Below are 18,036 nucleotides of genomic sequence, written 5' to 3' on the forward strand. Positions count from 1 at the left end.
ATGAAGACCGAAAGAGTGTCAGCCACTGCATAATCAGTGATTGCCTCCGACATTACACAGTTGCAGTGCATGTGTTTTTAACGTACTTGATCACATCCCTTAAGTGCATTTTTAAAGAAATTAAGCACATTCATTATTTTAGCAGTGGTTCTGCAGCACAGTACAAAAATTTTAAGAACGTCCTAAATCTTTGGCATCATCAAAAAGATTTTGGCATTACTGCAGAATGGAATTTTTTTGGAACAAGCCTGGGAAATCACTATGTGACGGAATTGGGGGCACAGTTAAACGTTTAGCAGCAAGAGCTAGCCTTCAACGCCCAATTGACAATCAAATCTTAACACCAACTGACCTGTTTAAATATTGCAAAAATAATGTACATGGCATTGAATTTATTTATATTAAAAAAGAAATTATTGAAGTTGCAAAAATTGATCAAGAGAAACGTTTTGAGGGTGGATGTACAGTGTCTGGTACAAGAGACCATCACCATTTTGTGTCAACCGATGAAAAGCGACTTAAAATTCACAAAGTGGCAAATGTTAACCGACATGCTAAAGTTGCTACTAAACATGTTGCCATTAATGAACTACAGCCTGGCCTGTATGTTGCTTGTGTTTATGATGGAAAATGGTGGGTAGGAAATATCTGTGAAGTTCCATGTGAAAAAAAAGATGCCTTGATTAATTTCATGCATCCTCATGGAGCTGCTCAATCATTTCATTGGCCTACTAGAAGAGACACATGCTGGATACCAGAACAACAGATAATTGCAGTCATACCAGTCCCAGCTGCTTCAATGATGGGGCGGCAATACAGTTTGCCGGGAGCAACAGTTTTGGACATCAGCAAAAAATGTGAAACATTTAACAATTGAAGAATTTTGCATTACGGCTTGGGAACCACAGAGAGACCCAAAAAAGGCTTGGGAACCTGCAGTAAAGAAACCCATCCATGGCTGACCTTGCATGGCTATCGGGCAGGCCCCTTGGCGATGGGGTTACCAGTCTTGAGATTGGTAGTGGCATAGCCACCATGGGCCAATGCAAGGATTTTCCGAATTACCAAAAAAGTCAATAGTTCAGGTGAATTTTTTGTACCTTACCCAAAGAGACACCAAAATGAAAATAAGTTTTTCTAATAGAATGAAATGTGCTCTGTTGAATGGTGTTAATGAATGTAATGTGGTAGGTGTCCATTTTGAGATACATGACTCATGAACCATGGACCGTGCTGTTGGTGGGGAGGCTTGCGTGCCTCAGCGATACAGATAGCCATACCGTAGGTACAACCACAACGGAGGGGTATCTGTTGAGAGGCCAGACAAACGTGTGGTTCCTGAAGAGGGGCAGCAGCCTTTTCAGTAGTTGCAAGGGCAACAGTCTGGATGATTGACTGATCTGGCCTTGTAACAATAACCAAAACGGTCTTGCTGTGCTGGTACTGCGAACGGCTGAAAGCAAGGGGAAACTACAGCCGTAATTTTTCCCGAGGGCATGCAGCTTTACTGTATGATTAAATGATGATGGCGTCCTCTTGGGTAAAATATTCCGGAGGTTAAATAGTCCCCCATTCGGATCTCCGGGCGGGGACTACTCAAGAGGATGTCGTTATCAGGAGAAAGAAAACTGGCGTTCTACGGATCGGAGCGTGGAATGTCAGGTCCCTTAATCGGGCAGGTAGGTTAGAAAATTTGAAAAAGGAAATGGATAGGTTAAAGTTAGATATAGTGGGAATTAGTGAAGTTCGGTGGCAGGAGGAACAAGACTTCTGGTCAGGTGACTACAGGGTTATAAACACAAAGTCAAATGGGGGTAATGCAGGAGTAGCTTTAATAATGAATAGGAAAATAGGAACGCGGGTAAGCTACTACAAACAGCTTAGTGAACGCATTATTGTGGCCAAGATAGATACGAAGCCCACACCTACTACAGTAGTACAAGTTTATATGCCAACTAGCTCTGCAGATGACGAAGAAATTGAAGAAATGTATGATGAAATAAAAGAAATTATTCAGATAGTGAAGGGAGACGAAAATTTAATAGTCATGGGTGACTGGAATTCGAGTGTAGGAAAAGGGAGAGAAGGAAACGTAGTAGGTGAATATGGATTGGGGCTAAGAAATGAAAGAGGAAGCCGATTGGTAGAATTTTGCACAGAGCACAACTTAATCATAGCTAACACTTGGTTCAAGAATCATGATAGAAGGTTGTATACATGGAAGAACCCTGGAGATACTAAAAGGTATCAGATAGATTATATAATGGTAAGACAGAGATTTAGGAACCAGGTTTTAAATTGTAAGACATTTTCAGGGGCAGATGTGGACTCTGACCACAATCTATTGGTTATGACCTGTAGATTAAAACTGAAGAAACTGCAAAAAGGTGGGAATTTAAGGAGATGGGACCTGGATAAACTGAAAGAACCAGAGGTTGTACAGAGTTTCAGGGAGAGCATAAGGGAACAATTGACAGGAATGAGGGAAAGAAATACAGTAGAAGAAGAATGGGTAGCTTTGAGGGATGAAGTAGTGAAGGCAGCAGAGGATCAAGTAGGTAAAAAGACGAGGGCTAGTAGAAATCCTTGGGTAACAGAAGAAATATTGAATTTAATTGATGAAAGGAGAAAATATAAAAATGCAGTAAATGAAGCAGGCAAAAAGGAATACAAACGTCTCAAAAATGAGATCGACAGGAAGTGCAAAATGGCTAAGCAGGGATGGCTAGAGGACAAATGTAAGGATGTAGAGGCTTATCTCACTAGGGGTAAGATAGATACTGCCTACAGGAAAATTAAAGAGACCTTAGGAGATAAGAGAACCACTTGTATGGACATCAAGAGCTCAGATGGAAACCCAGTTCTAAGCAAAGAAGGGAAAGCAGAAAGGTGGAAGGAGTATATAGAGGGTCTATACAAGGGCGATGTAGTTGAGGACAATATTATGGAAATGGAAGAGGATGTAGATGAAGATGAAATGGGAGATACGATACTGCGTGAAGAGTTTGACAGAGCACTGAAAGACCTGAGTCGGAACAAGGCCCCAGGAGTAGACAACATTCCATTGGAACTACTGATGGCTTTGGGAGAGCCAGACCTGACAAAACTCTACCATCTGGTGAGCAAGATGTATGAAACAGGCGAAATACCCTCAGACTTCAAGAAGAATATAATAATTCCAATCCCAAAGAAAGCAGGTGTTGACAGATGTGAGAATTACCGAACAATCAGTTTAATAAGCCACAGCTGCAAAATACTAACACGAATTCTTTACAGACGAATGGAAAAACTAGTAGAAGCCGACCTCGGGAAAGATCAGTTTGGATTCCGTAGAAACACTGGAACACGTGAGGCAATACTGATCTTACGACTTATCTTAGAAGAAAGATTAAGGAAAGGCAAACCTACGTTTCTAGCATTTGTAGACTTAGAGAAAGCTTTTGACAATGTTGACTGGAATACTCTCTTTCAAATTCTAAAGGTGGCAGGGGTAAAATACAGGGAGCGAAAGGCTATTTACAATTTGTACAGAAAGCAGATGGCAGTTATAAGAGTCGAGGGACATGAAAGGGAAGCAGTGGTTGGGAAGGGAGTAAGACAGGGTTGTAGCCTCTCCCCGATGTTATTCAATCTGTATATTGAGCAAGCAATAAAGGAAACAAAAGAAAAATTCGGAGTAGGTATTAAAATCCATGGAGAAGAAATAAAAACTTTGAGGTTCGCCGATGACATTGTAATTCTGTCAGAGACAGCAAAGGACTTGGAAGAGCAGTTGAACGGAATGGATGGTGTCTTGAAGGGAGGATATAAGATGAACATCAACAAAAGCAAAACGAGGATAATGGAATGTAGTCGAATTAAGTCGGGTGATGTTGAGGGTATTAGATTAGGAAATGAGACACTTAAAGTAGTAAATGAGTTTTGCTATTTGGGGAGCAAAATAACTGATGATGGTCGAAGTAGAGAGGATATAAAATGTAGACTGGCAATGGCAAGGAAAGCGTTTCTGAAGAAGAGAAATTTGTTAACATCAAGTATAGATTTAAGTGTCAGGAAGTCATTTCTGAAAGTATTTGTATGGAGTGTAGCCATGTATGGAAGTGAAACATGGACGGTAAATAGTTTGGACAAGAAGAGAATAGAAGCTTTCGAAATGTGGTGCTACAGAAGAATGCTGAAGATTAGATGGGTAGATCACATAACTAATGAGGAGGTACTGAATAGGACTGGGGAGAAGAGGAGTTTGTGGCACAACTTGACCAGAAGAAGGGATCGGTTGGTAGGACATGTTCTGAGGCATCAAGGGATCACCAATTTAGCATTGGATGGCAGCGTGGAGGGTAAAAATCGTAGGGGGAGACCAAGAGATGAATACACTAAGCAGATTCAGAAGGATGTAGGTTGCAGTAGGTACTGGGAGATGAAGAAGCTTGCACAGGATAGAGTAGCATGGAGAGCTGCATCAAACCAGTCTCAGGACTGAAGACCACAAAAAAAAAAAAAAAAAAAAAAAGACTTTGAACACGAGTATATTTTGATACAGTCATGTTTTTTTAGCAAATTTACAGGATGGTAGCACAGTAACTAAACACACAAGCCAGGCCAAAATTTGTGATGTACAAAACACCCAGACAGACAGTAGTTTGGCAAAAGACTAGGTCCAAAGTGCACTTTCTCCACTACTTATGTCTCGTTAAACTATGGGGCTAATTTCTCGCGACATGATTTGTTACCCACTTTGAACTGAGATTATGCCAAATGCATTGCTTTCTAAACTCTACTTGCAACATTTGTGCGTAGAGCACACAAAGTTGTACCACTATGCCCAGAAGCAAGAGTCTAGCTCTTTTACATTAGGAAAAGTGGAATGCCAAACTTGACAATTTCTTCAAGACTTTTCGGTCTCTGTAAAAGTGGTCCTCACGAAAATGGCTATAGCACCTAAAACAAGTTACAGGTGGGCCTGAAACTTTGCATAAGTTCATGTAGGGCCCTCAGGTACATCCTGTACGAATTTCATCACAATTTAAGATGGTCGAGCTGGGATCATCTTCTAAACTGGGACACTTGAAATGGAATGACCCTTATCTCCAGAATGCCAAGAGTTTGCAGAGCTGTTATGAGGGCAAAGGGTGGATATACTTTGAAGAGGCTAAAATCTAAACCATATTGTATTGTACCTAATGATATAGAGAGAAAGTACTTCTTTTATTTGCCTATTTAGCACGTACAATGCATTTGTATATTGAAATAAAGTATATAGTTTTTAGCATGGGCGAATTAAAACTTCTGATAGTTATCAGTAGCCTCATTTCAATCTACACTTGATAGTACCTGCACAAACTGATAGAATAGTGCAATGCAGACAAGTGGAGAGCATTATCTCACATGGTTGATGTACTCATATTCTGCCACTGGTATATATCAACATTAAGAAAAGCTGATCAGTCCAGATGTTTGCACTAAGCAGTCACTCCTGTAGGCCATAGTGAAGGTATGATTCTGGATAGCATATCTGCCCTATTACTGTTCACGTTTGGTGATTAACTGTTGAGTAACTTGCTGCTCAGTAGTCCACTTAACTAGCGGTACAATCTGCAAAAGTCAATTGTGATCCCTGTCTGCTACATATTGTTGCCGGTTGCCACTGGCTTTGGTGACAGAGGTACTCAGGGCACATGGAAACCCTAATGCCTGCATGTCCTCAGAGATGAAATGCTCCTTGGATCAGACACGACAATTCAGTTGCAATAAAATGTACTGTATCGCATGACTTACCCATACTATCTTACATTAGCATAATTACTTCAAATGATGCTAGTTTCAGTGCAGCAAAAAACTAATTGGTTTTATATAATACAAAATATCAGATGTCCATAATTAAAGTTTCAGCTTCAAAACGTTGTAGAAAGAGAATTACTTCTCAGAATGACGTCAAATTTGAACGGCATATTACTGACGCAAGGGGAAAGGTCATAGGGAAAGAAAAAAAAAACACACACACACACAAATTGCACTAGAATATGCTTACCAGTAGATGCGCAACACATGGCTGTTTCTCAGTTTGCGTCTGAGACACCCAGCATGACTGTCTTTATGAATTATCATGTGCTGCTGGTAAAGCTCTGCAGACCTGCAGAAGTTACAGAAACTCAAGGGTTGAAAAAAGCCATTGGTCCAATGTCTGCTAAGGGTCTGAAGAAAATGATTACAAAATTCAAAAAGACATGTCCTTTTGAAGTGTGATGTGGCAGAGGAAGGAAAGTAGTTTAACCAGAATATGTTGAAGATGTAGTCACAGCACTGCAGGAGGGGTCCAGTGATGGTGTGCAAACATGCAGTGCTTGGGGAATTGCCCAAACAGTGGACATAGCTGAGAGCATGGTGCATAAAATCCTATGAAACATTCTGCATTGTATCCCTAAAAAAATCACCCATGTTCAGCAGTTGCTTCCTGCTGACCTGCCAGTAAGACAAACATTCACTCTGTAATTTCTTGTTCACATGGAAGTGGACAATGAATAGCAATGGAACTTTCTGTGGACAGACGAAGCCCCTTTCCATTTCCAAGGACATGTCAATATGAAGAAATGCAGAATACGGGCAAAGAAAATCGACATGTACATTAATCGGTACCACCTCATTCTGCTAATGTGACTGCCAGGTGTGGATTTGTGACGAAGCAAGCTGGGATATTTTTACTTCCCCTCTTGTTTTGCCATCTGCCTCCTTAAAATTTGTTTTTTCAGTTTTAACTAGCTACCATTAACAGACATGAATATAATCCGCATTTCCATAAAAGAGAAAGATTGGCCCTCAATTTTAAAGGATACACAACCAGATCTAATTTTGCACTTAGTTTTATGTATGCAATTGATTTTCTAATTTATTTTGACTACTACTAGTTATTATCTTTCATTTTAGGGTGAAATCAGTAATTGTTCCATAACTTAAATTCAATTGTTGATTTACAAACAACGATAACTTGTGCGATCATTATAAACATTTGGAAGATGAAATACTAGTAATCTTAAAGTATCTATTTGGTTCTACTCGAAAACATGTTAGCAAAACCAGCCCTTCATTAATTCCAAAGTAATTAACAGATTTGTCAAAAGTATTGTTTACATAATGATATATGTTAATTTCATCATTTAAACAAGTAACTAGCCTAAACATTGTAGTAGAAGAAACTGTTAAAAAGACAGAATTTTTCAATGTATTCAGATAATTTATTGAGTTAAGTTTTAATTGTAATTTCTGTAAATTTAACTTCGAGCAATGTGTAGTTTCAATACCTATTATTGTGATGATATATAAGGGCCCAATTTTTGGTCACAAGACAGTCAGTCCATGGCCGAGCTTCAGACACGGAACCTGTGTTGGTTAGAACGACAACAATATATCACCTAAACAGTGAAATAAGTGTTACACTAATAGGCCATGTGTTAAAGCAATGACAGTGTGTGTTCCAAATGTACCTGATTATTCCGAAAGAACTGTGAAATATGTGGTTATGTTTTTACTGCTCGTTGATGTTGAACAGAAACTCTTGTAGCAGTATGTGGATGTCAGCCTGCTAACTATTAATGAGGCTTATGGGAAGTTAAAACAATAGTGCACTGGCCATATATAACTGTATTGTAGGGAGGGGGGTTGTGAAAAGTGAAAGTAAAAGACTGTGAAATGCAACTGTGCATCTGTCGGCTACATCGTTTACAGTAGACAGTACTGTACTTCCAACCCCTATTTTTTCAGCCAGTATGTTGACACTGAGGACAACAAACGAAATAAAGCAGGCAGCACCGCTACAGGTTGACGGCATCATTTATTGCGGGACCTTCTTTTTCTTCTTTTTTTTTCTTTTTCTTTTTTTCCTCTCAAGAAGATGAGTCCTGCAAGTCCTGTTACCTATACCATCACTGGTAAATGCTTTGATAGTCTTTTGTGCACCACATCATTCCAATCGTTCAACAGTATGGATGTGTGGGTAGAATCATTTTTATGCAAGACAGTGCTCCTCCACAAATTGCACAGCCACTAAACTGACTGCTGCAGAGGCATTTCTGAAAGGCTATAATTATTTTCTATCAATTCCCTACAGCCTGGCCATGCAATCATCTCATCTTAATCCGTGTGACTTCTGGCTGAGTGGTTATCTGAAAGATGATGTATTCTGTGCTCCAATTATGAATATAGCTGAATTGAAGGCATCCATTGTGCAACACATTTTGAACGTGACCCTCGAGAAACACTGATCAGTTGTGGAACATGCTGTTTCTCGATTTCAACTTTTGGCAGAAAACAGTGGACAGCATAGTGAACCTGTCTTTTGCCAGTCTAGTGACAATTATAAACCAATGTCATTTTGTTTTTTATTCAGTTTTTGGCCTCAGGAAAATTGAAAACCAATGTCATTTTGCTTTTTATGAGGGTTTTGGCTTCAAGACAATTTCAAACTGATTATTCTCATCCAATGTGGTACAATCTTGCTGTGACGGATGGCCTTACCCAACAGCACCATGACTGTTGATTACCAAACTTGTGCTCTCGTGCACACTGAATAATATGGACGGTGTAATGTGCAACTCAAACTATAACCATTGTATTGCGATTCGACTATTGTTTCTAGCCATTCCCATTTATGTTAAAATGCTTACCGTGCCACCTATTGGTAAAATTTTTATTAAATCATGTTTTGTTCTATGACTTTTCCTTCTGCATCAATAATATGCTGTTCAGATTTGAAGTCATTCTGAGCAGTGGGTCTCTTTCCACAGCATTTTGAAACTGGAACCTTAGTTATGGACACCTTGAATTTAACATGCTAATTATAAAGCACTACACCCTGGAAGATTTTCATGATTCTGACAAAGGCCATGGAGGCTTATGTGCTCAGAGGTCCAATAATTATCTCAAAATACTTACAACTAATGTTGCATAAGATAAAATGTAAAACCAAGGTTATAAAAGAAATTTGAATTAAGATTTGACAGTTATAGATTTGTAACAGCATGGTGTAAAAACGTATCTTTTGACTTACATAAGCCTCTGTTTCCCCCTTGGACAATGAAAGATGAAAGCAGGCTATTGGCCAAGCAATATTTGCAGTGCCGACTATAAAACTACTACTGGATTTCAAAAGTTCAAAGAGGATATTCCAGTAAATATTGTCGTAAGTTTTCCCTTCCTTCGACCTATCTTCTAAGATAAATTGTTAGGTCAGTATTCTCCTAGCAATACAGTTGCTATTTATTTTCCTTTAAATGCTGATGCAGGACAAGAACATTACAGTTACAGGTTGTTACATTGGATACTTAGTAAAACTGTAGGAATATTAGGACTTATTGCCACACCAATGGAGTGGCTATTAATAATGGAGGAATATTAAGAATTAATTCTTTCATACATAGTAAAAAAAAATCTCCAGCTGTTATTTTTTTATGTACTACATCAAGTAGCCTACCTCCTCAAGCAAGGATAAGCGATTAAACTTCTAAATGTAAAGAACAACAGAATTACAGAGATGCTCAACAAATTCCAAAGGCAGACACTAAAAGAGAGGTGGTGTGCTTAGTACTGAAATTCCTAGAGAGTAAGTTCTGGGAAGAGGCAAGCAACTCTTCCCACATATACCACAAAAAACAACAGGAATGAGTAAAACTGAGAAATTAGAGCTGATGCAGAGGTTTACTGACACTCATTCTTCCCATGCAGTATTTGTGAATGCAACATAAAAGAAGGGAAATGATGTGATGTGAGAAGTACCCTCCGCCACACACCATAAGAAAGCATGTGGAGTATGCATATAAATGTAGTATATGACTGTTCTATGTTTGCAATATTCAGTGGAAATGAACATAATGTGTTACTGTTTATCAGCATTTATCACTTTCGTGCACAGACAAATACCTTCCAAAAGGACTTCCTAACATTCAAATTTATATTCTTTTCCAGAGACGCTTCTCGTGCCATTACCAGTCTGGATTTTACACACTTTCTACTTTTGCCATCATCTGTTATTTTGCTTCTCAAAGAGCAAAAAAATTCATCTACTGCTTTTAGGGTCTCATTTCCTAACTAGTTGCCTTAGCATCGCCTGATTTAGTTCAACAACATTCCATTTTCCTTCAGATGATATTCACATTATAATGTATTTTCGAGGCATTATCCATTCTGTTCAACTGTTCTTCCAAGTCCTTTGCCATCAATGATTGAATTATAATGTCATCAGTAAACCTTGTAGTTTTTATTTCTTCTTGGACATTAATTCCCTTTCCAAACTTCCCATTGGTTTCCAATACCACTTCTCAAACTGTCTCCCTCCCATCTCAACTACTGGTTTCCTTTTCTGTCCTTCAACTCCTTTAATTTCAGTTTGGTTTCTATACAAGTTGTTGATAACTTTTCTATCCCTGAATTTTATGTCTCTTACCTTCAGAATTTCAGAGTGTATTCCGGTCAACACTGTATAAGCTTTCTCTAAATATACAAATGTTATAAATGTAGGTTTCTCTTTCATCAACATATTTTCTAAGAAAAGTAGTAAGGTCAGTATTGTCTCATATGTTCTTACTCTTCTACAGAACTGAAACTCATCTTCCCTGATTTTTGCTTCTGCCAGTTTTTCCATCCTTTGTAAATAACTTATGACCATATTTTGTAGCAAACGCTTGTTAAACCAATAATTCAGTAATACTCATGCCTGTAACCATCTGCATTTTTGAGCTTAGAATTATTACATTCTTCTTTAAGTCAGGGGGTATTTTGCACGACTCAGATATCTTACACACCAAGTGGAATAGTTTACTTATGACTGGCTCTCCCAAGGATTTCAATAACTCTGAGGGAATGTCATCTACTCCATGGACCTTTTTTTGAGTTAGGTGTTCCTGTGCTCACATACCACATCTCCCATTATCTTCATCTGCTTACACCTTCCTTTCTACAATATTGTATTCAAGTTCATTTCTCCTGTACAGCCCTTATATTGTGTCCTTCAACCTTTCAGCCTTCCTTTATTTGTTCAGTACTGGCTTGCAACCTAAGCTCATGATATTTATACAGATGCTTCTCTTTCCTCCACAGGTTTCTTTAGTTTTCCTACAGCCAGCATCTATCTTTCTCCTACTCATTTATGCTTCTACAGTTTACATATTTATATTTTCCTTTTTCATCAATAAAATTCAATATCTTCTGTGTTATGCACAGATTTCTGCCAGGTCCTGTTTTTCACCCATTTCTTTCTCTGCAACATGATTGTCTCTAAGGAACCACCAATGCTTCAGGATGAAAGTAAATATCAAGCCTATATATCTTTATAAGTCCAACTCTATATAGTACAAAGAACTTGTTACCTGCAATTTGACACATCAGAATAGTGATACTTTACCATTCTCCATATTACACTTGAAGATGGTTACACACAAAAATTAATTTATAGTAATTGCCAATGGTAAATTTTGAAACTTCTGTTTCACTTACCCCAACAGTAACAAGTATAGCAGAATGTCGTAGCTGCTCTGCAAAATTAACAGTCAGTTCATGTGCTCGGAAAGAAGTCACATGAAACAAGCGGCTTACTAAATGAATATTTCCTTCAGAGTCTCCAAATACAAGATGCCCATGGCCACTAGTAGATGCAGTAATTTTTCTGTCCTGGAATATTGGTAAAAGAACACTTAATTATAAAGGGAGGGACCAGATGACGTGTCATATCAACAGCACAAAAAGAGACATTGGTATCCATGTTAGAACAAGGATCCTTCTTTGGGAGTCAAAATGAGTAAGTGAAAATCCTGTATTGCCAACATATTCACCACAAAAGAGTCGCAAACTGTAATAATATTTAAAACAATTTTAAAATCTTGTTTATTTTCAGTCACAGTTGTAGGTTTTTACATAGTATGACTAGTTTCTATCTCCCTGGCTCACTTTCAGATCTAAAATAAAAAGTAACATTAAACGTATTATCTATTACTTTACAATTTTACACAGCTGCAGAGATTACCTGTGCAGTTGCATCAGCAACCATTGTATCTGTATCGGAACCATACATCAGAGTATTGTGGTAAGCAACGGTGGTGGTCCATGTTTTAAATAGGCTGCTGGTGGAGGGAGTGGAGAGAGGCAAAATGGAGAGAGCGGAGGGGAGTAAAAGTGGAGTGAGGGGGGTATTGGGAAAGGGGAAAGAAGGCAGGAAGGGGAAATAGAAGGGATGTTATGAGTGTAATGGATTTACAGTCAGTAAAACATTATTGTGCTTTGTATAAAACGAGTGTCTTACCCTAAAACAATAAAAAGTAATATTATGAATTTTTTGTTGAAATATTAACTGTGTGTAAAAATGAGGAGGTGTGTCATGAACACATCAGATTTACATTCGGTATAACATCGTAGAAAAATGTATAGAAAGAAAGAATTTTAAAAGGTGAAATTATGTAAAAGTTATCATTAAAACATTAAGAGTGTGAAAACAAAGGGAGGGTTGTCGTGAGCATGACAAATTTACATTAGATATAAGATTGTACAAACTTGTGTGGAAGAGGGAGTGTTACGCTGAAATTATAAAAAGTAAAATAGCATAAAAATTATCGATAACATGTTAAGACTAGAACAATGCCTGTGCACACTGTAAAAGGTATAAAATAGTAAAATTATTCATGCTGAATTACATGAAGTTACTAAAATTGAATTAAATGTCTTAAAATATTAAAAGGAATTATAAATTTATAAAAGGCATAAAACAGTAACATTATAAAAGTGAAACTATGTGAACCAACTAAAATTGCAGGGAACAGGATGCGACAGTTATAGTTAATTGGATTTGCTTGTGCTTGGCAGTTGTGCACTCTACAAGAGTTAATACAATGTTTTATCGAATGTAAATCCACTATGCTCATTACATTCTCCCCACTCCTCCTCCCTGGCTTCCTTCCCCTTTCCCAATACCTCCTCAGTCCAATTTTTCTCCCTTACCTCCACCAGATGCCTATTTAAAACATGGACCACAGTTTCATATCACAACTGGGTGTGGTTTCGATACAGACAGAACAGGTTGCTGACACAAATATACATGAAAAATTTCACAGCTATATAAAATACTCATCTAAATTTTGCAAAATAATAGTTTTTAGATCTGGAGATGGTCCAGGGAGATTGAAAGATTGAAACTAGTCATACTGTATTAAAAAAATGTGCAACTGGGACTGAAAACAAAGGATACTTTAAAAAGATAACAATGTATGGAAAGAATACTGTAGAATAGGTATAAAGAAGCAGAAGTTATTGAATGTACTCAGATTCTATGAAAGTTAACCACCTGACTGTCAGCAAATATTCAAACAACAAGCCAAAAAGCAGTGAGCATATAGAAAGGAAAGTCAGAATGGAACATAACTAAGTACCAAGACCGCAATGACATAAAGCAAAGTATCATTATGAACCCAAGTCTGTATCATGGCATCCTCAAAACAAGGGAGTCCCTCACCTCCGAGGGCTTTAGTGACTTATCCCTCCTTACTGATATATCCTTACTTATCATTCTTTCCTCTATAAGGAAGGAACTACCAGTCAGAAGGATATGAGATAATTTTGTAATTTTATGTTTGTCTATTAGCAGTTGGCCTACTTAAAATTTTGTCCCTTGAAGGCAAGTGTTGGCCAGACATTCTGCCTTCTTATAACTTTAAATTACAAATATACTGAAAATAAGAATTACAAAATCAAACTGATGTCAATATATTTGCAGCCAGCAAATTAATTCTGAAGTATTTCATAGAGCTGTGGATCATCAACAGTGACTGTTCTTCTAGAAATGCATGTAAGTAAATCAACAAATAGTGATGAACCAACAGTTACAAGGTAAAGTTATTATTGGATCAAAATAACAAGACAAATCCTTGAGGAGATATTGTGAATTGAAAGAACAGAGCCTCAGAATAGCCTAAACAAACATGTGCAGACATTTAAAGAGACATTTACACTTCAAATATTCAAAGTAGTCAGTCAAACCATACACTTTGAATTAATTACTACATGTTAAAATAAATGTATTTTTTGGAGCACAGCTCAAACATCCAAATAATTAATAATATTATACAAGCTGATCCCATCAGTAATTATGAGCTTCTACAACACTTCTTGACTTTATTAGGCACAAAAACATGTTTATCATTTGATATAAGTTTCCCACTCCTCTTCCTATACATAAACTGAACACCTTCAAGAATGAATCTTTAATTCTGCAGCACAATTTGCTCGGTTTTGAAACTTCCCTGCAGAATCTATCAGATCGGGTCTCAAACCCAGAGTTTTGCATTTCATAGACAATGCTGTTACCAACTAAGATAATTCAAAACAATTTACAGCTCGTCCTCATGTCTCAGCTTTACTTTCACCAATACCTCTCTAACCTAAGAAACTTTACAGAAGTTCTCCTCCATACTTATTGGATCAGCACTCCCGGAAGAAAGGATACTGAAGAGAAAGGCTGTGACTAAAGTCATTTTGCCACAATATCTTGACAGATGCCTGGAAAGTTCAGCCGTTAAGAACATTGCTCATGATGGATAAGTCCAGGTCCACCACACAGTTTTTTTTATACCTCTTCACGACCTTTGCTACCTATGACCTCCTCCATTGTTTCTCTCCCCTCCCCCCCCCCCCCCAAAAAAAAAATTGCTCTCTGCCCCCACTCCATACCTCACCTTTCTCCCATCAATATTCCATCATTAAATACTCCTTACTTTTATTTCAACAGAAACACAATCAGTTCCATCTTTTATACTCCCTCTCTTTTGCCAGTTATCTCATTGTCTATCTTTCCTTCTTTTCAGCTTCCACAGGTAAGATAGCAAGCACTTCTTTTTAGTTGTTTCCTCAATACGCCCAACTGAGGAGCGTGTTTGAACTTACTTAGCATCCCAACATATTTTTGTGTTTTCAATGTGTTTCTTCTAATATTCTTCAGTTGCTGCTGCATTTTGTCGAGTGGGCTTCTCAGCAAATTTGTTTTTGAGAGTTAGAGAATTGGATTTTGAGTTACCTTGACCGATTTCATCATGAATGCCAATTTTGTTTTGGTCTTCATTAATTTCTTTAAACCAATTATTCTGATTTTTACTGATATGACAAGGTTTAAGTCATTTTTTGAGAGTCTGCTCTTATACACACTACATACGTAGCCTTAGAATTTCCTAATGTCATAGACAAGGGAGTGCTGAAAAGTAACGCTTCTAAATTTTTTATGTGAAAAGTCTTAAATCTTTTCGAATAAAAGACATTTCATTAATATTCTACATTTTATTCTTCAGGTCTAGAGTGACGTGCACATGTACAGATGGCAGTATAAAAGGGGCAGTGCATTGGCGGAGCTTTCACTTGTACTCAGGTGATTCATGCGAAAAGGTTCCCTACGTGATTATGATCGCAAATCTGGAATTAACAGACTTTGAACACAGAATGCTAGTCGGAGCTAGACATGTGGAACATTCCATTTCATGAATCATTAGGAAATTCCATATTCCGAGATCCACAGCATCAAGAGTGTGCTGAGAATGACACATTTCAGACATTACCTATCACCACGTACAACACAGTGGCCAACGGCCTTCAATTAATGACCGAGACCCGCAGTGTTGGCACAAAGTTGTGAGTGCTAACAAACAAGCAACACTGCCTGAAATAACAGCAGAAATCAATGTGGGATATATGACAAATGTAGCCATTATGACAGTGCAGTGAAATTCAGCATTATGGCAGCAGGCAACTAATGCGAATGTCTTTTCTAACAGCACAATGTCGCTTGCAGTGCCTCTCCTGGGCTCACGACCATATCAGCTGGATGCCTAGACAACAGGAAAACCATGACCTGGTCAGATGAGTCCTAATTTCAGATGGTAAAAACTGATGGTAGGGTTGAAGCCACTGTGCAAACCGGTGGTGGATCCATAATCCTGTGAACTGTGTTTACATAGAATGGACTGGGTCCTCTGGTCCAATTGAAATGATGACCAACTTGAAATGGTTGTGTTCAGCTACTTGGAGACCATTTGCAGCCATTCACGTGCTTCATCTTCCCTAACAGTGCTGCAATTTTTATGGATGACAATGTGCCATGTCACCAGTCCACATCTGTTCATGATTGGTTTGAAGAATATTCTGGATAATTCAAGCAAATGGTTTGGCCACCCAAATCACCCAACATGAACCCCATTGAACATTTACAGGGCATAATCAAGAGATAGATTTGTGTACAAAATCCTGCACTGGTAACACTTCCACAATTATGGAGGGCTATAGAGGCAGCGTGGCTCAATATTTCTGCAGCGGACTTGTTGAGTCAATGCCACATCAAGCTGCTGCACTAAACCGGGCAAAACGAGGTCCAACGTGATATTAGGAGGTATCGCATGACTTTTGTCACCTTGATGTATTATCATTATTCCAGCCTGGATTTTCCATTGTCCGACTGTATTTATTTCACGATAGATACACATTAGCAACAACCAAATTTCTCCCAATGAAAGACCAGTTTGTTGATACCATCACTGTAGAATGTTTGACCTTGTTGAAAGAGCCACAACCTCACCTCTGCTTGCATCACTTCATCACTATCAAAGCACAGCCTAGAGAGTGTTCTTTAAGTTTTGGAAACGTGAAAATCAAATGTGGCTACTTGGGACTGTATGGAGGATGATCTGATGACAGTGAACCCAGGGCATCGGACTGCTGCAGATGTTGCAGGACTTGTTTGTGGTCTGCCATTGTCATGTTGAAGGAGAGGCTGCTCTATGTATGGAGGAAGTCTTTGAATTCGGCTTTCAGTTTTCTTACGGTCTCGCTGTACCTTGCAGAGTTTATGGTGGTGCCTTTACGCATAATTCCAACTGTGCCACACTTTGAACATCGCAGAACACTGTGAGAATGACTTTGCCTGCTGATGGCATGTTCTTGAACTTTTTTGGCATTAGTGAGCGTTCGTGGCAGAACTCCTTTGATGATCTCTTGTTTTTGGAGACAAATTGGTGAACACAATTTTCATCATCTGTAACAGTGTTGTTAAGAAACTCATCACCCTCAGACTCAGAATGCAATAGAAATTGTTGACACATATCCAATCTCCTCTATTCCTCAGAAGTGAACATTTGAGGCACTCATCATGCACACACTCTTCTGTACTGCAGTTCTGCAATGATGGCCTGTACATGTTCTCACAACATGTCATACTTACCTGAGAGCTGTATCTGTGTCATTCAATGATGTTCTCTGACGAGTTCATCAACACGATTCCAGTGAGTCTTGTTGGTTGTCACACGTGGTCATCCACTCTGAACTCGTGTCACGCATGTCAACGTTAGCACCACCACGTCCTTCATTATGAGCCCAAAGAACCTAACATTGCACATTACTGATGTCAACACCTTCAGCACAATGCAAAGCTTTCATTATTCTACAGGTTTCAGTTGGTGGCACATTTTCTGCCATGATAAATTTGACTACAGCACACTGTTGTCCACGCATCAACATAGTTATGTTACACACACTGCCATGTTCATCAGTCCTAGCAGAAGAGGGTTGCAAAACGCATCAGTATATAAAAAAAATTGATATTGAGGGCAGAATAAAAAAAATTAGAGGCATTACTTTTCAGCATTTGTATAGTTTTTTCCCTCAGCCGGATCACTGTGGTCCTCAAACTTTCCTCTCCTGTTCTGGTATTTTTTAGTCACTTAATTTGATATCTGTAAGTATTTCACATTCTACCAGAAATTTCTCTCAAAGTTTAATTTGAACTCTTGGCACTTTTGTCATAAAAAGTAATGTAAAGTGTATCTATTCAGGCAGTTTTATTATACTGCCATACTTTTACATTTCTGGTTCAGATTTTGTTGTTGTATCTACTAGACATGAGTTTGTATGTCCTCTGTAGTTTTACAAAATTTTCATTGTTTGATCACTGATTTAGTACTAATAGTTTAATTTTATTTAATAAAATTGCAGCCAAATAGTCATATACAGTTACTTTGCTTAACA

At 38.2% G+C, this 18,036-nt stretch overlaps 1 protein-coding gene across 1 annotated transcript in view; it reads right to left on the minus strand.

The window, feature by feature from the left end:
* The window catches only part of LOC126236168 (vacuolar protein sorting-associated protein 11 homolog), a 193,588-nt gene that overhangs the window by 149,040 nt on the left and 26,512 nt on the right, over positions 1 to 18,036 (minus strand). Inside the window, exon 3 of the mRNA XM_049945264.1 lies at positions 11,485 to 11,658. Within this exon, the coding sequence (XP_049801221.1) occupies positions 11,485 to 11,658 (174 nt within the window). The remainder of the gene's footprint in view (positions 1 to 11,484; positions 11,659 to 18,036) is intronic.

Source organism: Schistocerca nitens, chromosome 2 (assembly GCF_023898315.1).
Source record: "Schistocerca nitens isolate TAMUIC-IGC-003100 chromosome 2, iqSchNite1.1, whole genome shotgun sequence".
NCBI lineage: Eukaryota > Metazoa > Arthropoda > Insecta > Orthoptera > Acrididae > Schistocerca > Schistocerca nitens.